This window comes from Pecten maximus, chromosome 2 (genome assembly GCF_902652985.1).
Source record: "Pecten maximus chromosome 2, xPecMax1.1, whole genome shotgun sequence".
In the NCBI taxonomy this organism is placed as follows: domain Eukaryota; kingdom Metazoa; phylum Mollusca; class Bivalvia; order Pectinida; family Pectinidae; genus Pecten; species Pecten maximus.
The window spans coordinates 23,227,967-23,252,548 of record NC_047016.1 but is presented as its reverse complement, the minus strand read 5'-3'; the positions used below and the strand labels follow the sequence as shown (position 1 = coordinate 23,252,548).

The 24,582-nt window shown below is 35.7% G+C and overlaps 1 protein-coding gene across 2 annotated transcripts; it reads left to right on the top strand.

Moving 5' to 3' along the window:
• Positions 1 to 1,646: 1,646 nt before the first annotated feature.
• LOC117321545 (zygotic DNA replication licensing factor mcm6-like) lies at positions 1,647 to 24,378 on the top strand. 2 transcript variants are annotated; one of them, XM_033875990.1, is made up of 14 exons: positions 1,647 to 1,794; positions 4,388 to 4,531; positions 4,926 to 5,036; positions 11,177 to 11,339; positions 16,007 to 16,157; positions 16,656 to 16,801; positions 17,040 to 17,285; positions 18,045 to 18,200; positions 18,559 to 18,687; positions 19,802 to 19,963; positions 21,134 to 21,257; positions 21,756 to 21,911; positions 23,247 to 23,386; positions 23,739 to 24,378. In XM_033875990.1, exons 1-14 carry the CDS (start codon positions 1,703 to 1,705, stop codon positions 23,841 to 23,843), a joined length of 2,025 nt encoding a protein of 674 aa, XP_033731881.1. In that variant the 5' UTR covers positions 1,647 to 1,702; the 3' UTR covers positions 23,844 to 24,378. The 2 variants fall into 2 exon arrangements, with proteins under 2 accessions (XP_033731881.1, XP_033731880.1); XM_033875989.1 differs by lacking the exons at positions 1,647 to 1,794; positions 4,388 to 4,531; positions 4,926 to 5,036; positions 11,177 to 11,339 and adding exons at positions 12,854 to 13,004; positions 14,968 to 15,113.
• Positions 24,379 to 24,582: the final 204 nt, after the last annotated feature.

Sequence of the window (24,582 nt, the reverse complement as noted above, 5' to 3'; positions counted from 1 at the left end):
CTTACCAAACATTGCCCCTAATGAACTGCTTCCGTTTCCTAATGAATGTACTATACTTGGTGACAAGATTTTTCCCGAACCGATACCCTTTGATGACGAGTGTAGGACAAAAGCCCCCCCCCCCCCCCCCCCCCCCCCCCCCCTTGATGACGAGTGTAGGACAAAAGCCCCCCCCCCCCCCCCCGGACATTAGCCCCTAGGACAAAAGCCCCTCCGGACGAAAGCCCCCCTGGACCCTGGACATTAGCCCCCCCCCCCCTTCTTTATAAATTTAGCTGGTATACTTTATATAAATCTGTACTTTTGAAAAACAGAAACTGTTTATTTATATATTGTTATTTTATCTCTGAAATTTAGAGAATGATTGTGTGGAAAATGAAAGTCCTTGGTTCAATGTCAGTGTAGCATTATATGTCTGTGGTTAAACATCATAATTTATTTTTTTCAAACTTTATATTATCAAGTAAGCTGAAAATTTCAGGAAAGTTCTCCAGGATAAACAAATTGTTACTGATTACACATAGTTTCTGACCTCCTAATATATTACAAATATTGATAATCAAAGAAATGCCTACAAAAGCAATAAACATTTCATACCTATTTGCAGTGTCTCAAATTATAATATAATACTTGTACCTAACCAAACATGTTGCACTGTGTTGTAATAATTTTAATTTTAGGAATGATTTTTTGTCCGTACCTCTTTGATGACACCAGACCAGAAATAGCCCGGCAACCTGCACATCACCAACAATTATCCCGGAAATTTAATCAAATCCATAGTACCTATAGAGTAACAGTTGAACATGTAATACGTGAAGTAAAATTGTATAGAGCGATAGGGACACTTTGGCGCCATCCACGTTATAAAATTCGACAAACTGTAGACATCTGTGCAGCTATGGCATACAGACGAAAAAAACTGTTTTCGTAAAAGAAAACCCAAGCTTGGCACCAACGTTCTGTCGTAGATCCATATGGTTTAGTGCACGTGATAGTTACCGATTGATCAGACACTACAGTACAATTATGTTACCGTGCACGCTCCGAGTCTATATATGTCTCTGGTCTAAGTGACAATTTGCTGTTATTATACTGTCAACTTTATTGACATAATTCTCCTTATACATAGAAAATATAAAAGACATTTGTTACCAATATAACGTAAAGGAGGACAATTTATTTATTTATTTATTTTTTTAAACACTATCACTTCTTATTTCAGAAAATCATTATGTATCATAATATAGCCAAAGACTGTAGTATCCAGGCATACATGATAATTATTCGTATGTGTGTCTCGGATATACACATTTACTAATGTAATTTAGGAAAACCTCCTTTTATACTTTGTGTTAATTGACTTATATGTATTGTAATGTGGAAATATTCTATTCTGACAAACACCACGTGTTTGTTTACTTTTTATTTTGATACGACCCCCAGAAACTACCTAGTACGTCTCCGTCTCCGCGCACGTAGTCCGCGTACGTCTATAACTGGAGATGTCTATTTACCGCTGATTGTCCGTTAAAAGGCTAACAATAATGAACCTTTGTGAAACGAAAGAGAGCACAACATGTTCGGGCGACCTCATATCGCAATAGTGAATTAGAAATCTTCCGAACGAACAGTCACGTGACAAATCTGGCGGGAAAGAGCTCATTGTGTACACTGTAAACACGTTGCTGTATTTTTCGCCATGGATGTTGCCGAACAAGCTGTCAGGACTAACCAAGTGAAGGATCAAGTCGGCGAAAGATGCCAGAAACTATTTCAAGATTTTTTGGAAGAGTAAGCAATATAGTTTGATTACTTTGTTATTTAGTTCGAAAAAAATATGATGCACCATTCACCAACCACCATGAGCCAGCTGTACGTATACGTACCAGGCAAAGTTTTTACATTTTGAAGCATCAAGTTGGTTTTCATATACTACCTTACTATCAAGTGATAGTATTAGTTCGAAATCTAAAATTAACAAGCATGTTGCTACAATCGAAATACCGGAACGGCCAAATTTAACCCAACCGATACAGAAGGACTAGTAAACAGTGCTAACTAGAACGTGTGGAGCATTCGTAGAACGAATATTCATACCATGCCTAACTGCTCTTCGGCAGGGTATGAAGTCCCTCCTATTGCCGATAATGTAGCAAACCCCGATGTAATTCACATCGGGCAGTATACATTAGTTATTATAATGTTCTCGGATGAAAAACATGCCCTAAGTTGATGATTCTGGTATAGGCCTACGTATCTATTATCAATATTCAATCCACAAACCTGCACAAATACATCATTTCTTTGACAATAAATGATAAAATCCAAAACCAGCAAGACACGCACGGAGATATCAGTTCAAACATACCACCATCTTTGATACAAATGTAAGGTCAATTTTCTTATATAAGGAAATCAAAATAAATTGATTCTAATAAGATTTCTCGCAATATTTCGACAGATAAACAGATTCAGAGTTATATACCTCGGTGAACAAGGTCAAACATTCTGAAATTGAATAATGCACTTTCTTCATAACCCTTACAAAAAAAGTGAAAAAAACCTTGTTAAATGTCTCTGATAATGTTTTTTTTATCGTAGTAGCTTCATCCACATGGTCATGCATATCAACCTGAACCATATTTGAATTAGCATCCTCACAAGATCTAGAGTTCTCCGCAAAGTATGGCGGATACGGAAACTCCGAGTAGTCTATTGAAATGTGCAAATTAAAGATTTTCAGAAGTGACAGTAGGCTATTACATTGCCGTCCAGAGGTACATTATTGCAACTAAGGGACTCATTTCTATTGATGTATTGTGTCTGATGTTTTACCTTCATGTACTACTGTTTTGGTGCGTTGTAAAAGTCTGTGATCCATCCATGCATGTTTCCTGTTATGCCATAATATACACGTTTGTACTACAGGCATTTATGTAGGACTTTGTCGAAAGCTTTGGCGAGGTCCATGGTGATAATGTCTGTCTGTTTGTTATTGTTGTTATGTTGTGTGAGGTCGTGTGTAAATGTGCCGAGCTGAGTTTCACATGACCTGGATGATCTAAAGTCATGTTGAAGGTTGTATTATAGTATATTGTTGTTCTCCAGGAGTGTCATTGTGGCGCTAGTGATCATATGTTCCATGAGTTTACATGTGAATGAGTCTGTAGTTGGTGGGGTAGTATCTGTCGCTTTTTTGTACAAAAGGTTTATGTTGGCATGTTTTCAGTCTGTTGGCGGGGTACCTGATGTAAGTGATGTTATGTCTCGTAGTTCTATGAGTATTTTGCCGTGTATACGTCTTCCAGGCCCTGTTGCTTTGTGTGGGTTTATGTTGCTGAGGAGTTTTTCTACTCTTTGTTGTGTGATGTGAATTTCTGGCATGATGATATGGTATGAGGTGAAGGTCCTTTGTTTGGTATATATATTATATGGGTCAGTCTTGTTCAGTTGTGAAGGCAGATTTGAATTGTTGGTTTAACTATGTTTGCCTTACATGTTGTGTCTGTCATTAGTTGTCGGTCTTTAACCTGAATTAATGTGGATTTTAACTCTGGTTGCATTGATAACCAGATACAAGCACAGGGGTCGACATTAAGGCTTGTCCGCTTGTCCGGTACCAGACTAAATTGTTGTCGGACAAGTGAATGTATCAAAACACTTGTCCGATGGGACAAGTAACAAATGTTGTCTTCGTGTTGTTTATTTATATTCTAAAATCAACATTCACAAGACTTCACCTTATACATATGATAAAAAAGAAACGAAAATTCGGAACACTATGCAGATAACTAAACTTTCCATGTTTTTCGAAAATATTCAATCAGCCCCATTGGTGTCTTTGAATTGAATATGCATATTGGGGAATATGAATAAAAGAGTAGAGGGAAATTGTAAGTGAATATGAAGGACTAAAGTGGCGACAGATGCTGATACTATCAGGCTCGCTATTTATTGTAAGATTTAGCAAATATAGTATTTCAGATATTTATGCACTATTGCATTTCTACAATTATGTTCATGTTTTAGTCAGTTTATTTCTATTCTTATAAGACTAGTTTAGTTTCTGTAAATCGAAAATAGGCAGTCAGTAGCATTTTTTTTTCTTCATTATGTAACTTGGACAAAACACCAATAAATATCAGTAATATAGTTGTCATTGCACTGTTATCGTTTTAATGCATGACACACAATCATTGAAAAAACATCATTAAACTTAATTGAAAATGTTCAAGTGGGACAAGTGATAATTCCATTCGCACAAGTGAATATAAATGTTACTTGGACAAGTGCAGAAAAAAGTTGATGTTGACCCCTGTAAGCACCAGTGGTTGTCACAAATAGATGGGTGTTTTTACCTTAATAATATATTTTTTTTACAAAGATTTTCAGTGGACGGCGAACAGAAATACTTGTCGGAAGTGCAGGAATTAATTAGACCAGAAAGAAACACACTCACAGTCAGCTTCGAAGATGTCGAAAAGTTCAACCAACAGCTGTCTACTACAGTTCTGGAGGAATACTACAGGTTTGATATAGATTGTGTTCAAAACTAAGACTAATGCTTTCATTTGATATAATGTGCTGTAAACATCCAAGTGTTAAGTGCTACAGTGCTAACTCGATCCATTAACTGTAATATCCTCTGTAATGTAATCATAAAAATTCAGTTTTGATGAAATGATCATAATTTTCATATAATTTTGATTACGTATATATGATAAATTTATGAAAAGAACTCTACATTATTACCTAAAATGGTTTTGTCAATATGTATGTAAAATATTCTCCTTGTGCACAAATGTAAACATGAAATTGCAGTGATTAAGTAATTAGAGGTAGTTAAATTTTATTGAAATCATATTACAACAAAAAAGTCTTTATTCTGCAAATTTTATTGAAAATTATATCTTGTTTTTCAGAATATATCCATTTCTCTGTCGTGCCGTCCGAAATTATGCAAAAGATTGGGGTCAGATACCCCCTGCAAAGGAGTTCTATGTCAGTTTCACAGATGTCCCAACCAGACTGAAGTAAGTTTCAGGCAATGCTTTTATCATATTTTTACAGTAAGTCAAGCAGGCAAAGGAGTATTCTTAGGGTAGGGATCCACTGTTCTGGACAGAAAGCACAGTAAAACGACAATGGAATGCAGTAGAACAAAACAACTACTTTAAAACATGTTCCAAGCAACTGTGCCTTCTGGAATTAAGTGTTAACCCTTTACCACATGTAAGCGTCTCGGGACGCCTTTACTCCCTTGTCACATTTAAGCACTTTTGGGCGCCCCCGCACCATTCCCATGTAAGCGCTTCTGGACGGCTCGACACGACCTCGGTGCAAGCGACTACGCCATTTTGACTTATTTTTGCTGCTGCATATATTGCATGACTAACCAATCAACCAATGAAAAATCTGCATACGGTCACTATAAATAGTTTTTGTAACATTTTCCGGGAGATTTTCAAGTAACAAATCATTAAACGACCTGACAACCAAATTGATATTTACAATGAAAAATGGAAACTGACTATTATATTATAGGCATTAAGAATGTTCTTGTTGGAGTGTGTAATTTATAGATTTCTGTTACAAGCTATTTCATAGTCAGTTTTATTATCAGAAACATTATTTTACAGCAAAATGTCAATATTTTCTGTGAAATAATTGACAAAGGTAGTAGAATATTGTGTTCATTTCAACATTTGAGGAACTACAATCAAAAGCATGATTTTTGAAGTTATATTAAAAGTTTTTACTTTGAATAGAATTCCACCATTTTAAAGTTGGACTTGCTCTGAAAAAAGTCTTTTGCAACAGCATTAACGAGTGCATATTGTTTTAAAATTGACTTGAAAAACAATTATCAGTCACAACATAATATTGAAAAAGTGCCAAAAACATTGTCTACATTGAAGTAGAGTGCTGTTATCTATTTGTGGCAAAGTGTTAATAGCAGAATGTTAACAGGGTCATCATATCCATCCATCATTTCTGAGCAGAACCTTTATGTTTAGTACTGTAGTTAGCTATGGAATATATCTAGAGGATATTGAATGGTTTCCTGTTGAAAAAAAAAATCACGAGAATGACAGAATATCAATATTTTAATGAACTCGTGTGAAGCATGAGTGAAAGATATCAAAATATTCTGTCATGCGAGTGAAATATATGTTTTATTCAATGGGAAACCATTCCATTTTTGACACAAACGTAAGTTTGAGTCTATGTCAGCGCTTTTGAGGTGTAGCTGACAAAATCTACGATGCCCTCTGGCGGATACTGCCTTGGCCAATCTAAACGTTGCTTTACAGTAACTCCGTAATGTTATGCAGTAAATATTTGTTTAACTTCACGATAAAAAATGACATACAGTGAAGTTCAGCTATTAAAAAAAATCACCTTTTGTTTTGTTGTATTTAAAAAGCTGACAGGACAATGTGTTTTTTTTTGGCATTTTCGTTCGCTCTGACACAACTTCCACTGCCACTTCACAATCATATTCTATCGCAAAAAAAAAAATAGTCCCGTGACTTACGGAGTCAAATGCAACACTGCAGTTTCGTTAGATATATGACAAAACAACAGAACCTCACAAATAGATAGTTTTCAAAGTATTTAATTTAAGTATGTTCTGTCGATGATACGTAAGAATATTTTTCCGCGTTGAACGCATTAGATTTCACGCGGAATGATACAATCGACTTTTCGCTGGCGCCATATTGCTGCTTACCTGTGACCCGGAAGAAAAATCTACTAACATCACGCTGAATTTTCATCATCGACATCTATGTGTTTTTTTTCTTTGGTGGCATGTTACTGAATGGGTTATAATATTGATAAAGTTTCGTCGGAATATCGTTGTTATTTTGTACATTGAAAAATCACTCATCCAGCATCCGATTTTGTCCGCCATCTTTCAGTAATGTAAACAATAATAAAAGAAAGAGTAGGTGATCAAACCCAACTTTGAATGTCATTTTCTCACTGAAATATTAACTTGCATGTGATTGATGTAGTCTGCAGATGGTTAGATTATATAGATGTTTTTTTACGAAAGAAAAAAAGTTGTCTATTCATCATGACAATATCACAACAACGGCAGTCGAGTACCATACGCATGTTTGCAAATAAAAAGTTAAATAAATTCTCACTGAATAGGGTTTCGAAATGTCAAATGGACTTGTGAATATTAATATTGACTTCGGATCTATTGATTATATCCTACGTAATGCACATGAAGTTTTTCGTTTACAGAACGCGTACCGCATTAACGTGGCTGTCTGCATGCAGATGTAGACGTCACTGAAAATTTCATCTCCAATTATAGCGACTGATTCTTTTTTTCTAATATTCGTGATGGTTTAAAAAAAAAAATAGAAAATGATCTATCATCATCATTTGAAATATGACATAACAGTCGAAGCATATTATAAAAAAGAAAGGGGTCTACAATGTACATCTACATAGACCTTTATTATGTTTGGTGGAGTTTTGAACGCTTCAGGGACGGTTAAAGGGCAGTAACTCTTTAGAAAACACCATTTTTCATGGAAATGTACTGATTGCTAAATTTAACCAGAGATATTTAAAGGCAGTGGAAATGTTATATTCCTACATCTGCGGTTTTTTCTGTCTTAAATCATTTCAGCTTCTGAATTAAATTAACCTTTAAACTAATGCACAGTAAATTATTGATAAATCAATGCAAATAATTTATTATCACTTAGATTTATTATTATTATTTAATCTTTTTTTCTTTACAACACTAGTACATATTATTTGAGAAGAACAGCAAAAATTACTAAGTTCATTATTCTTCTAAACAACAAAAATTTGTAAAACTTTTTTGTGTTGTGCATATATCCTATTGTGAAATAACTTGGCATGACTAAAGATAATAGTATTGTCTTGATGACTGTTACATACTATATCATAGGTTGAGTTAAATAATTATTTTCTTCTTGTCAATTATGGTAAATGGTGAAAACACATTTTTTTCATTTAAATTGTTAAGTCGGTTTAATGTTCAAATTCAGATTAATTTAATTAAAGCAACTATTAATAATGTATATATGTGTTAACTTTTCTGACAAAGTCTTCAAGTAACCTGATTATATTTGACAGAGAATCAAAATAAGTAATTTTGTTGTTAAGAATAGTGGGCTTAGCCATTTACAACTGTTTAGATTCTACTTAATAAGGTTTGATTTTTAACATTTTGGCAAATTTATCTTATCAATATCCAATTTAGTTTTAAAGATAAGCAGTACTTCCATTTTTATGAAAATAAAAATTACTTCAGTGTTCTAATAATTTAAACACATGAACAATTGAAAGAAATACATTTGTATGAAAAGCATTCATAATGGACTTTGAAGAATGCTACTACATGTACAGTTCATCCAGTTTGGGCATTCGAACTACATTTTCATCTGACAGATGCTGCAGATTAAAAAAAAACTCTGATTTTGAAATCGATGATATCAATACATATAGCTACATTCACATCTCACTAACATTAATTAACATGATATATATACCATACATACATATATATATGTATCATGCAGTTACAGTTATGTATATGGTACATATACTATTGCGGAGAATATTTGATGCAATGTACATAAGTGAAAAACAAAATTCCACTTCAAATTGATTTGAACTGTACATGTGAATGAATGTGTTTTTGTTGTATAGATGATTTGTAGCTACACAGTATGGAGTGTAAACATATAACGTAGAGTGCTATATGAAAATCATGTTCACTCTTAAGAAACTGTCTCAAGTCTGAGCTGATATGAGCATGTAATTCTAAGTTTTGAATATAGTGCTTAGTTTAATGTGCCCGTCGTGATGGTATACCCTGCCCTGTCTACATCCGCATTCTACGCTTCCAGAGTCTGTTTATCAGACCCAGGTGTTTTTAACCCACCATCATCAGATGGTGGGCTATTCAAATCGCCCTGCGTCAGTGGTCCGTCCGTCCCTCCATCCGTAAACAATTCTTGTTATCGCTATTTCTCAAAGTACTGAAGGGATCTTCTAAAATTTCATAGGTTTCTCTTGGTTTCTAGTTATGCATATTGCATTTTGAGACCAATCGGAAAACAATATGGCCGACAGGCAGCCATCTTAGGTTTTGACAATTGAAGTTTGTTATTGCTATTTCTCAGAAAGCACTGAATTGATCTTTCTCAAATTTCATATGTAGGTTCCTCTTGGTGCTAACATTAGTTATGCATATTGCATTTTGAGACGAATCGGAAAACAATAAGGCCGATAGGCAGCCATCTTTGATTTTGTCAATTGAAGTTTGTTATCACTATTTCTCAGAAAGTGTTGACGGGATCTTTTTCAAATTTCATAAGTAGGTTCCCCTCGGTGCCTAGTTATGCATATTGCGTTTTGAGACTAATCGGAAAACAACATGGCCGACAGGCAGCCATCTTGGATTTGGACAATTGAAGTTTGTTATCGCAATTTCTCAAAAAGTGCTGAAGGGATCTTTCTAAAATTTGATATGTAGGTTTCCCTTGGTGGGTGGTTATGCATAATGCATTTTGAGACCAATCGGAAAACAATATGGCCGACAGGCAGCCATCTTAGGTTTTGACAATTGAAGTTTGTTATTGCTATTTCTCAGAAAGCACTGAATTGATCTTTCTCAAATTTCATATGTAGGTTCCTCTTGGTGCTTACATTAATTATGCATATTGCATTTTGAGACCAATCGGAAAACAATATGGCCGACAGGCAGCCATCTTGGATTTGGACAATTGAAGTTTGTTATCACTATTTCTCAGAAAGTGCTGAAGGGATCTTTCTCAAATTTTATATGTAGGTTCCCCTCGGTGCCTAGTTATGGATATTGCATTTTGAGACTAATCGGAAAACAACATGGCCGACAGGCAGCCATATTGTATTTTGACAATTGAAGTTTGTTATCGCTATTTTACAGAAGGCACTGAAGGGATAGAACAATCTGCCACAAAATATCATTCAAAACCTTGACATAACATCATTCAAACCAGGGCTCGCACACACGATAAAATCCTAAAACAATCACACAAATGTTTTTAACCTGAGCTCTCTCTTATCTAAAAGCTGGTAGCTAGATGGGGCGCTACATCAAATGTATAAATATTTTTTCAAATGCTAATGATAATGATAATTTGTGAAGCGCTTATAGGCATGGGATCCTCAAAAGTTTGAAAAGAAAGGCCTCATTAATTTTACAGGTAATCTAGGACCTTCATATTACATCTACAACTACGTATACATTAACCCATTGAAGATGTCAAATAAGATTACCCGAGTACCTATTCTGAAAATTAGCTGCCAAGACGCACTTGCAATCAAAAGTAGATATGAATTTCTTTTCTTGCCAATATTTTGTCCTAGTCCTAATCAGGTATTGGTGATGTTCCATACAAAGTTGACCATGTCCCCACTAAACAAAAGCAGTTAAAATAATTTGTTTTCGTTTGTGTCTTCAGTACTTTCAGTACTTTGATCTTTTTATTGCATTTCATTTACTTAAAAACATTGAAAAATTTATAGTGTCAAAAAGTACGGTAATCAATAACATGATTCATGACTGCGCCATTTTGAAAGGACTGATCAACACAATTAAAGGGTGTTCTGCTATTATCGGATAATCTGTGCTTGAAAAGCTAATGTCAAGTATTTTTGTCAAAAGCTAGCTGAATATTTCAGAAATACAGCAAAATAACCCATTTAACTATCGTCAATTCGATTGGAAAAATCAGCAAGTTTCAATGAGGTGAATACAAAGGTTCGCTCCGATTGGGCAAAAAACGAAAACAATTATATTTTCACTGCAAAACTTATTTTTTCATTGCAAAATCTTATATTTTCACTGCTCATCGCTGCAGTGAAAATATAAGTTTTATTTGTTTGATAAATTTCTATATTTCACTGGCAAAATTGCAATAAACTGGTTTATTGAATTTTACGAATTATCATTAACAGTTTTGGGGCTGTCAATTAAAAAATGAATCGGCTATCTAGGTTCCTTGATTCGATTTGTTGGGATCAGCGAGAATTCCCAAGTCAAATCTATTACAGTTGGCTAAATTATCAGGCAATGCATGTGTTTATTGCTCGATAAAAAGGTATACTGACTGAAAATTTTGCACTTTTTTAGGGTCCGTGAGATGACTACAGCGAAAGTTGGTACATTGCTAAGAATTATTGGTCAAGTTGTGCGGACACATCCTGTCCATCCCGAGCTGGTCAGTGGTACATTCATGTGTCTGGATTGTAGAACAGTGATTAAGGATGTGGAGCAACAGTTTAAGTATACACAGGTAATTAATACACAAACTATCAGTGTTTTCCCTGTAATTGTTATTACGCATGTTCCCAGGGACTCTTCAGCTGTAAAAATTGGGAGTCCCATTTTGAAATGCAGGCATTCCATGCATGACATTTTGTAATTAAATCATTGTAAAGCCGTTCCAGCATCCAAGTTGGTCATCAGGTATAACAATGTTGCCTTAAGTAATAAAATACAAACACAGTAAAATATTAGAGTCAATTTAAATCCACAGTTATTTCTTCGATGTATGGCAGATTTTAGAAACAAAATGCATCCCAAGGATGCACAGATATTTAGTTTACAAGTCCTTTGTGTTTTTTCTGTGTCTAATTATAAGATGCAGGCTACCTGCATCGGGGAAAACCCTGAACTATTCTTTGTAGAGTTTTGTATACTCTCTGAAATATTGTCAATTTGGCACAGAGTGCTGAAGTGTTATAACCTGCATGTGGCAAAGGGTTTTCGAAACTGACTAAATTTGGTGCTTCAACTACATTTTCTGGTAAAGAGTTCCAACTGTCTACAATTCTTTGAGTGAACGAATACTTTCTCATGTCCAACCTGCTTCGTGTTTTATCAATGCTGAGTGAATGTCCCCGGGTCCTTCTCTCTTTCTTAATTGGCAGAAGTCCGTGTGATGCTGTTGTCTCATAGCCTCCTCTATATAGTAACAATTAACATTTCTGACTTCTCCAAAATCTCTGAACCAAATTCAATGAAATTTGGTTGGAAGCTTCCATGGCCAAACGTCCACCAGAATTGTGGTTAGTATGGTCCCCACCCCTAGGGGCCTGACAGGCAGAGCCAAAAGGGGTCAAATTGACTGAAATTTCAAAAATCTTCTTCGCAACTCCCAAGATATATAATATTTGCCCCTCGGGAGGGAGTAAACTTGACTATAGTTTATATAGGGAAATCACATTTTTGACTAACATTTGTTAGATTTCTATTGGAATTCATTCCAACTTTGTTAACATTATCAGCATGGGATGATAGCTTAATGGTATGCACATGTTGGCCCTGGCTTAATGGTATGCATATGTTGACCCTGACCTGACAGACCCCCTGGGCTGATGGGCGGGGCCAATTAGAGTCTAATTAACTAAAATATTTCAAAACTCTGGTGACGATAAGGCCCATAGGCCTCTTGTTACAGTAGTGACCAGTGGACGTGCTCACAGCGTATGAATTGAACAGTACATACTCCTCTCAGCTGTGTAGTGACCAGTGCTCCTCACAGCATGGTTATTTATTTTAAGTGTAGTCTTTTGAGCATTTTACTTAAACAACAGAATTCGAATGGTCTTTTGTGATTTTAACTTAAAGATAAAAAATACCCCAGCTCCCTTCGAGTTTAGAAAATATCTGGAAAATTGAAAAAAAGTGCTTGGAAAATGCTTAACATTTAGTTATTAAAAGTCCATATGAATCATTAATCACTTAAGTCACTAAGAAACCTTGTTTAAAATTTTCTAAACAGGTTGAGAATAAATCAACGAATGTTTGTAGATTTAGTACATGTGTGTTATTGTGTTGATCAGTGTGGAAGTTATACTTCGAGCGGAGGCTGTGGAGACTGCTCAGGCAGGAGATAAGTGTGACTTCACAGGTACTCTGATAGTTGTACCAGATGTGGGCACCATTTCCACACCAGGTGAGTAATGATCATACTATCAATATTTACATTCTAAGTTTAATAATTCTGACATCTTGTTACTGCATGACAAAATTTGTGCGAAATTTGATAGTGAATTAGTGATAAATTTGTGAGTTGTGTAATCTTGCTGGCTTTGAGATTATATTATGAAGATAAATAAAGAGCCCATTTGAAGTTGGCAGATTAGCTCACTAAATAACCCTTTTATCACATAACATGTCATGTTATCTATTAAGGAGGAAGCACAAAGTAAGTGAAGTACAGTCAAATCTATATTAAGTGACAACTTAAGCTAAGTTGAAAGCCAGTCCCTTAATTAATGGAGAGTGGTCTCTTAATAGAGATGGTATCTTAGATCTTGATGGATGATCATATTAAAGCTATTTATTCATTTTATAAAATGGCAATAATATAAAAAAAAAATTAATTTTTGTGTGATTCTTTTAGTATATAGCAAAACACTTTAATACAATTTTTATTGGTTAATCTAATTACTTTCCAAATCCTGTATACCATTTATTAGGTCACCTGAGACAAAGTCTCAAGTGACTTATTCTAATCGCCTTTTGTCCGTCGTCGTCCGTCCGTAAACAATTGGGGCCAAAAAGGGTCAAATTGATTTAAATTTCAGAAATCTTCTTTTCTACTCTCAGATATGGCAGAATCAAATACTCTTCATAGATGGAAGGGTCTTAAGGTGCTTTACCAAAATTGTGAACTTCATGACCCTGGGGTCTCAAGTTTGCCCCTGGGGAGGGGGTAAACTTTACTATAGTTTATATAGGGAAATCACATTTTTGACTATTATTTGTTGAATTTTTATTGGAATTCATTCATTCATTCAGCCAAAAGGGGTCAAATTGACTGAAATTTCAAAAATCTTCTTCGCAACTCCCAAGATATATAATATTTGCTCCTCTATCATTTGTTAGATTTCTATTGGAATTCATTCCAACTTTGTTAACATTAACAGCTTGGGATGACAGTTTGATGGTATGTACATGTTGGCCCTGACTGACCCCCAGGGGCTGATGGGCGGGGCCAAAAAGGGTCAAATTAACTGAAAATTTAAAAATCTTCTTCTTACAACCCAAATAAGGTAGAATTAAATACTCTTCACAGATGAAAGGGTCTTCAGGTGCTTTACCATAATTGTTAATTTCCTAGCCCTGGGGTCTCACGTTTGCCCCATGGGAGGGGTTAAACTTTACTATAGTTATAGGGAAATCACATTTTTAACTGTCATTTGTTTTATTTGTTTTGAAATTCATTCTAAATTTGTTAACATTATCAGCATGGGATGACTGCTTAATGGTATGCACATGTTGGCCCTGACTAATCCCTTAGACTGATGGGTCAAGCCAAAAAGTGTCAATCAAATTTACTGAAATATTTCAAAAATCAGGTGACCGTTAAGGCCCATGGGCCTCTTGTTTATGTATGTTTTTTTAAATTCCTGAATTTTATTAGTTAACGTTACTGCATTTCCTACGTTAAAACAACCACTTTTTCACTGGCAAATATCTGATCTAATGTTTCTAAAAGATATAACAAAGCATGATTTAACAGTAAGTTAAAGTGTTTTGCAATCCTTGTTAAAATTCTCATGCAACGCAGTAAGTTAACTGTTTATGCATTCCTTGTTATAATTCTCAAATTTATGTGTTTTTATCAGTCAAAATGTGTGAAAAAAGTAAAACTATTATTGTTATCAAGATGTAAATGGTAATGGAAGGCATTTTGGAGACTTCTGGTTGCTTATTAAGAGTTAAATTTCTATCACTGGAAAAAATGCAGTCATTGTTGGTGTTAACATATGGTTGTTTGATAGAGTTGAAATATAAAGCAAACTGCATAAGGGGGAATTGAAATGGTCGCTTAGAACAGACGGCCACCTAAAAGAGATGAATGGTCATTTGGACAGATTTGACTATATACCCAAACTATGTTCAATGATTAGGAGCAAGATCAGAGACGTCTTCTAGGGTGCGTGGAAATGAAGGTTATGAGACAGAAGGTGTGCGAGGCCTCAAGGCTCTAGGAGTGCGGGATCTGACCTACAGACTGGCTTTCTTGGCCTGTACAGTTTCCTCCAGTAACCCAAGGGTAGGTAAAGTCAAACCTGTCATATGTGACCTTCCAAGGGAGTCGATAAAAAAGGTTACATATGACAGGTGGTCTCTAAATCCAGGTTCAAAGAAAATGACCCGAAAAGGAAAGTTCATAATCATTCTGCCACACATAAGATTTATCAGCTACAAGTATCAGTACAAATATGAAAAGGATTTTCCTCACTCATCAATTAAGATTGTCAATGCAAGATATGTAATGTATATATTCTTTTTAATATGACTCAAAAACTCAAGAGTTAGTTATATCACTTTAATTTAATCTCCTGACATAACTTTAAACCAGTGCCAATCTATGGCTAAGGAAATTCCTTAGCCTGTCTAAGCACCCCAAACTATGGCAACCAGCTGGTTGATGTTTCTTAAATACTGTGGTCATGAGTGTGAATTCTTGTAATCTCGCATGTGATCCGACTTGAGATATGCAATATATGTAATATATATTCAGCCTCTATGTAAGTTAAATCCTGAGGTAGTTGTGTCACTTTTAACGAGTCCCATATTATCTTTATCACTCGGAAATGTAAACTACCTGTAGTGCAGGTTGTGTTTTGTGTAATTGTTTAAATGGTAGTGGATTAATCTACACTGGGTTGTCTATCTTTTTGTTATTGTACCCATGTAGCTACATGGCTTTTTCTGAGGGCATGTTGGGGCCATTAATGGGCCCCATTCCAAATGGAAATTATTTCATATTTAAGCCAAATTCCAAAAATTTGGGAGTTTACCTCTGAAAAAATATCTCTCCCAATTCACCAATTTTCTTCCCAAATGAGACAAAAATGTCCCATCCCAAACCATTGAGAAAAAGCCCTGAGCTAATACTTACTTTATTGTTTTATTTCATTGTAATGTTAACACATTATTTAGTTTGGGGGCAGAGATATGAAAGATGAGGAGATAACAGCAGAGACGATAAAAAAACAGATGACCGATGATGAGTGGCAGAAGGTGTATGATATGAGCATGGACAAAAATCTTTACTACAATATGTGTTCCAGTCTTTTCCCAACCATACATGGTAAGTTACAGGGATATTTCTAGATTGTGTTACTAGGTAGGGAGCAATGGATCATTCCCCCTGTGTGCTGGAGGGGCAGGGCCTAAAAGGGATAATAGAGTAGAGGGAAAGGGTCCAAAAAAGTTAAAAAATTGATTTATAATACTTAATACTTTTCAACTTAATTTGCTTTGAATCTTCTTGGGGATTAGAAAGCAACTGTTAGTCAAAAGGAAAGTGTTGACAATGATGATATTGAGAGACCAAAATGGGACAAGTATATATAATTAATAATGTAACAACTTGGGAGTGTTTGTCATAATCACTGAAATATTGAGGTGAGCAATGCAGGTCCCATGAGCCTCTTGGCTTTATAGCAAAATCAAACCTGTTATTAACACTATATATTCAAGGCACTTTCAATTCAGTTGGATTGATAAGGGAAAAAAACAGCATATATTACAGAAAGAGGAACCATTATTGTGTGTTAATATCGGTGTCAATAAAATGTTTTACTAGGAAGTGAAGAAATCAAGAGAGGTGTGCTTCTCATGTTGTTTGGTGGTGTTCCCAAGGTTACCACAGAAAAGACCAATCTCCGTGGTGATATCAACATTTGTATTGTTGGTGATCCAAGCACAGCCAAAAGTCAATTCTTAAAACAGGTAAGCTCATTTCTTTTATGTCTTGTTAATTGAATAACTTTGTATCCACTTCTTCAGTTTGTTATACAGGTAGAGGAGTTCTGCCCTAATATACTGGTACACTAGTATTATTGTTGTCTCTGTTTTGTAGGTAGAGGAGTTCAGCCCCAGTATACACTAATATTGATGTCTCTATGTTTTGTAGGTAGAGGAGTTCAGCCCCAGTATACACTAATATTGGTATCTGTATGTTTTGTAGGTAGAGGAGTTCAGCCCCAGGGCAGTATACACTAGTGGCAAGGCGAGTACTGCGGCAGGTTTAACTGCTGCTGTTGTCAAGGACGAAGAATCCCACGAGTTTGTTATCGAGGCAGGTGCTCTGATGTTGGCGGACAATGGTGTTTGCTGTATAGATGAGTTTGACAAGATGGATCCTAAGGATCAGGTCGCAATCCACGAGGCCATGGAACAACAGACCATCTCGATCACAAAGGCTGGTGTCAGGGTAAGTACTTCTACAGTGGCTGTTGTCACTGTTGAACAGCCAGGATCATTTCGAGGTGAGGGGTGGGATGTCCTTAAAGTTGGTAACTACCTCACTGAATAACATATGGGAGGTCTGTCTCATGCCATCCAGAGCAATTAGGGTAGAGTGTCTTAACCAAGAACAAAATCATGACAGCACAACCAGCTGAATTTGATTTAGATGGAAAAAAAATGTCATACTGAAGCAAAGATGGAACTGATCCCTCAGCAGATGTGATATATTTTTCAGGAATACTAGTTCAATATCTTAAAGATATAAATGTATAAAACTTTGTTCTTGACATGAATTATCCTCAGCTAAACAAACCTGAGTGAAACAAAAGAAATTAACAATCTGCTCCATGAACTCTTATAAAGTTAGATTGTTGTTTGTCAAAAGAAATTGAGAATCTTTAGAAACAGGCTGCTTTTAGAAGGATTTAAGTACAGAAAATAACTCTGAATTTCAGAATAATCATAAGATAACATTAAGAGGGACATTGTTTCGAAGGTCAGGTTTAGCTTGGTTTTACTGCAATTATTGAGTTGAAAATCAGTTCTGAGTAGAAATACTGAAAGAGCAGTCCATCTGTGTATTTACCAAAATCTGTTTCCCAAATGAAATGTATTTTGCTACCTTTTCTCCTTGCATTTCGGAATATTTAAAATCTGCATTAAGAGAGTTGATTCTGGAATTTATGTTTTGTATACATGCGGGACTCTTTTAAATTTTTGTTAGGCCACGCTGAATGCCAGAACATCAATATTGGCCGCTGCCAACCCCATTGGTGGACGATATGACAGAACAAAGTCACTGAAACAGAACATTACTCTAACTGCTCCCATCATGTCACGTTTTGACCTGTTCTTCATTCTGGTGGATGAATGTAATGAGGTAAAAAAATTAATGTAAATGAAATGTGACCATTCGTTTTATTTAGTGAAGATCAGTTTCCAAAAAGTGTTATTTAGTGAAGATCAGTTTTCAAAAAAAAAACTGTGTGATAAAGTCATATTTCTCTCAGTAAAAACATACCAGGGTGACTTCGGTGAAACAGTCAATCCAGTGATCCATCAGAAAGTAAGCATATTTGCTGGCAAAAGCCTTCACTTTAGCTCATTCTAGACGAAGTTTCTTGAAATATTTTGTTCTTTTATATGATAGAAATTGAATGTATCATATGTTTAATTTATGATCCAAGGAAACTGTTTAGTTATTAATTAAATTGAAGATCTGTTTTCAATCTGTGTAGGTGACTGACTATGCCATTGCTCGTCGTATTGTGGACCTACACAGTCGCCAGGATGAGTCTGTGGAGAGGATCTACTCTGTAGAAGACATCACAAGATATCTCATGTTTGCACGACAGTTCAAACCAAAGGTAAAATTGGAACAGTCTGGTTTTATAGTTTTCACCTAATTGTTTAATGGAATGCTTTCACTCTTTCTTAGATGTGATAAACACTTGGGTGAACACTGTGTGTCTCATATTCATGCAATATCATCATACAATACTTAACACTGTTGGACTTCTTGTAACATTGTGTTAAGGAAATGAAAGAGGGATGTATGAATGATATAGATACATTCTCTGATATGAAACTTGTAGTCATTTTACGATTAATGATGTACATTAACTACCAACAAAATTATTCTACTAACAAGATACCTCGAGTACCACATGTACTAGTACCACACCCACCTTGAGTACCACATGTACGAGTACCACACCCACCTTGAGTACCACATGTACTAGTACCACACCCACCTCAAGTACCACATGTACAAGTACCACACCCACCTCGAGTACCACATGTACAAGTACCACACCCACCTCAAGTACCACATGTACAAGTACCACACCCACCTTGAGTACCACATGTACAAGTACCACACCCACCTCGAGTACCACATGTACGAGTACCACACCCACCTCAAGTACCACATGTACAAGTACCACACCCACCTCGAGTACCACATGTACAAGTACCACACCCACCTCAAGTACCACATGTACAAGTACCACACCCACCTTGAGTACCACATGTACAAGTACCACACCCACCTCGAGTACCACATGTGCCAGTACCACACCCATCTCAAATACCATATGTGCAAGTAACACCAGTACCACACATACCTGAACCCTACATATACCAACAGTACCGCGTATAACCTAGAGCACCACTCATACCCAGGAGTACCACGAGTATAAAGAATTAAAATATTGATAGTGACTGATGTGGTATTGATTTAAAAAGTGTAAGCCGATATTATTAATGGAGTGAAAATATACATTATGTATAAAAGTAGGGGTTTTGTCAATAAAGCTTGTATTATTTCAACCTTTATTGTCATATGACTTTATAGATCAGAATATGATGAAGAATTATTTATAGGTCATACAAAATGAAGACAAGTATCCCCATTATACGATACAAAATGAAGACAAGTATCCCTCACTGTTATACAATAATATTGCTGTTATTTATCAGATCAACAAGGAGGCACAGGAATACATGATAGAGGAGTACAAACACCTGAGGCAACGGGACGGAACAGGGGCAGCCAAGTCCTCCTGGAGGATTACTGTCCGTCAGCTTGAGAGCATGATACGTCTGTCTGAAGGAATGGCTCGACTTCATTGTCAGGATGAAGTAAGTAATATCAAACAAAGTTGTCTTTTGCGAGATTGCATACATGTCAACCTTTGAAACATCAAATGAAGAAGATCTACCTCATTCCACATCCAAAATTAAGGAGAAAGTGCATGAAAAAAGATAGCGACGTTTTTTTGTGGCATTTAGGGGATGTTCCACTTAAACTTATTTTGATATTAAAATTTGACAACAATGGTTAATTTTTAAACAAATAATGAAAAAAGATCAAAACAATTCCTTTAAAAAATGTAATAGAGTAGCTGTATTTATTTGGTGAACCATTTATGATATAGTGATAAAAATATAACTAGGAATATACTTCAAAGTATATCATATAAAGTCCTTACAAATAGGATTTTAAAAAGTTGCTAATGTTAAAGATAAGGTCAGTGTAAGTTGTATGTTTGCAGCATATATGTAGTAATTCTATGTCGGGGTATCGCTCAGGTCAACTTCAGGTATAGACACAGACACATTGCGCGACCCTCACTGATGTGTCAGTTTATTATATTTTATTATGATATATTTCTTGATGTATTTATCAAATTATCTCCCTTTCTTTCTTAAATAAAATTTACACTGTAATTACTTTTATCAGACATTTCTATCATTGCCTCCAACAACAACTTGAAACAGACTTAGACAAATTGAGGGGTCGTCTCAAAGGTTTTTGTACAAAATACCTGTCATGTTGATTAAGAGATCGCCTTATAGGTCTAATGTTTATTTATAGCTATATACCTGTACAAGCTTAAGTCATACTCAGTGCAATAACTGTCTCATATATATCTGAGGAACAAAGTTAACAAAAACATATGCCTGCTCTATATTCAAAAACAAGTTACCTTTGTCTTTGGACTTTCTAACTCGGACGATGAATAAAAATGAAAATACTTGATCGTTAACAAATATGTCCTGATTTACATGTATTGAAAACAATACAAGTATTTTTCAGTTATGTTTTTTTGAGTCAACCCCTAAGTTTGTCAAAGTTGGTGTCCGAGTCAGTGTTGGAGATGATGTTAGAAATGTCTTTCTGAATTTGTAATAAAAAATGAACCGACTGTGTCAGCTGAAGCCTCCTAGGCACAGTTTTAATATAATAATGCACTGCCACACATGGTGATCGACTCGACTGTCTAACACTAATATTATTGTTGCCTTCAGGTGCAGCCAAAGCATGTCAAAGAAGCGTTTCGCCTGCTGAACAAATCCATCATCCGTGTGGAACAGCCAGATATCCACCTGGAAGAGGAAGATCAGCAGGATCAGGAAGAAATGGACATTGACGGTGGGTCAAGAGAACTATACATTGATGTCGGGTTGGGGCTGCACGTTGACAGTGGGTTGGGGGCTGAATATTGATGGTGGGTCAGTGTCTTTGTATAGATGTTTGATCTGGAGCTTTGCATTGACATTGTTTTGGGGGCTGCACATTGATGTTTGGTTTGGAACTACATATTGATGGTGCTTCAGCGTCTATGCATCGATGTTTGATCTGGAGCTTTGCATTGACATTGGTTTGGGGGCTACACATTGACGCTGGATCAGGGGCTACACAAGCATGCTTGTTGGTGTGGTCGATGTGGCTGTTAATTGTCACTAGATAATGTCACAGTAATTGATGGAATACATACTCTGCCTCTGCCATACAACCTTTGATATGATTTCCCCACCCTGAAAAGTCATAGCTTGATTGTTCCGAGGGGCGGGCATCACTTCGTATAACTAACCAATATTACCATTATATTGAAATCCACATGACTAATTGGTGTACAATTACCAACAGAAGCTACTCCAGCAGCTGAACCACAGGCTACACAGGAGGGTGACGCTGCTTCAGCTACCCAGCCTAAGAAGGGACTGAAGTTATCCTATGATGAGTATAAACAGATGGCCAACTTAATGGTGCTGTACATGCGACGACAGGAGGAAGAAACACAAGGTGTGTATATTTTAAATGTTAATTTGAGTTGAACCATTTAGGCCAAACAAAATTAATGTCTTGTTTCTCAGGCACATTTTTCCAAAAAAGGATGAGGGAGGGAGGCTTTTTTTTTTTTTTTTTTTACTACCTAAAAATGTGATGAGTGAGGGACTTTTTTTATTTTTTTCTCTCAGTCACATAATGATACATATACATGGATCATGTGATTTGAAATTGTGTCAATTGTTAAATGCATAAAATGAATAAAGAAATCTTAATTTTAAACTGTTGTCTTTATTTTCTGGTATTAATTTACAATTTGAAATGAAAAACAATTGAAATACAATTTTAACGTTATTCTTACATAATGTCCAAACAGTTTTGTTGCTTAGTTTACCTTCGAAGACATCATTACTTTATCAAAAACATCAGCTTTCCGTTTGCCGATCACGGCCGACACATTATGATCCGTGAATTTTGGCGGAAACGACCAGTCGTCAGGACCAAGCGATCCATCACGCAGACCCTTGTAAAGTTAGCCAAACGAACAAGTGTCGCTATAATTAGATATGATTGTCCAGGGTAAAATAACACTCCCAGAAAAAGATATTTGAATGGAAATCATTGCTTCCATGTGCAATCGAAAAATCAAGCTTCTAAAAGATAAACAAACGTTTCAATGATCTGATTTGGGAGATTCTAAAACACGGATCGGGCAAGTTCCGGATAATGCGGGAACCAACGTCGGAATTCTTGTCCGGAATTTATTTTTCGGCGCGGACATTTTTATTTTTTTGATTTCAATAAAAAGTGAGTGGTGCGGGGGCCTGAGAAACAAGAAATTAATTTTATTTGGCCTTACGTGTCTGTGTGTAGTATGTTTGGACCACTAGGAACTCCTCGAATGTGACTATGCAACAGAGCCAAGGAGTTCTGATTGATCTTTGAACTGACTAGAGAGAAAATTGTGATAACTATTTACAATATTTTCATGCTAAGTTGTGTGTTAGTACAAGGGACATAACTCTGAGAACAACTTAGCTGTGTGTTTCTGGTTCAGTTCATCTGTATGCAAATAGATGTCATGTTGAGTATTTTAGTGTGGTACTTCTATTGAGAAAAATGTACACCAGGATAATGACTCCAACTATAACAATACTTTTATGTTTTGTATTCATTCTTGTTAACTCGCAACATATCGACTTCACATCTGGATGACCTGTTAATCTTAAAAACTAAGTATTTCCCTAAAGTCATATTTATTTCCTATAAACCATTAGCTTCTACAATTTTGTGTAAAATTGTACAAAAGGAAATGAGATATGGTAATGATGAAATTTCTTTTTCCTTTAGACGACGACTCCAATAATTTGAGACGTAGCGACCTTGTTAGTTGGTATCTTCGGGAGATGGAGGGCGAGATTGATTCCGAGGCTGAGTTACTAGAGAAGAAGACAATTGTGGAAAAAGTTTTGGATAGGCTTGTTCATCATGTAAGTATGTGATATGGATAGTTCACTTACATTTCATTAATACACATTATGGATCGCTAACACACTAAAACAGGACTTGACACTGTTGGTAAAACTGTTAAATTTTAGAGAAGCCTGCTGTTGGCTGCAAGGAAAATTGAATCAGTGTTGTTGCTATGTTAAAATAATTCCACTTAAACTTTGAAAATCTTGATTTTGTTGGTCCATTGGGTAGTTTACTTACATGCATACCCATGCATCTTTGATGTCATTTCATGTCAAATTACCAAGGAAATTAAGTAATCAAATCTTCCTGAAATAGTAAATTTAGAATGTGAATACTAACATGTACTGACCTTTATGTTTGCTACAGGATCATGTCCTCATAGAACTGAAGCAGACTGGGTTGAAAGGAGAAGGACTTGTACGAGAGGAGGATCCATTCCTGGTTGTTCACCCCAACTACTTGGTGGACTGAAATAAAGTGACAGAGGACAAATATCTTTGATAATGCGCAAAGGAATTTGTATGATTTAACATCATAGTGAAGCTAATGGATTGATGCTCGGATGTGTTCTCCGTTTTATACTGCAGAATTCTTATTTACCAGTGGCACTACGGTCATAGCTTCAAGGATATGGATTTCTAAAACTGACTGGTCCAGGAGTGGTTTCGGTTGGGGAGAAGATCCAAGTTGTTAGTGCTATGTGATATTAATGCATTTTGTTATGAATCAGGTTTATGTAGATTATTTGAACTGAACAATGGACTCTGAACTAAAATTGAGATATGTTTAGATTCTGTTTAAATCATATATTCTTGATAAATGACATTTCATCTTTAGTGAGAATTTTTTTTAATTTGTTTTTGTATTAGTAGAGATTATTTGAGGAAATGACATGTATGATAATCATATCAAATATTTGATCTTATTAGGCAATGCTGTAAATATTTTTTAATGACAACAAAATAAAATTGCATTTGAACTGAAGAGAAAATATTGGTGTATCTATTTAATTTCTGCAACACAAAAAGCATGCTTTGTTATATTGTGTAAAAGATTATTAAAAGATTGTAATTTAGGCCTTTTCTTAGATCACCTGAGTGGAGCTAAGTGACCTTTTCCAATCTAGCATCATCTGTTGTTAGTTAAAATTTCATTCACATTTTCGACTGAAAAAATCCAGAACCATTTTTAGCTCACCTGGCCCAAAGGG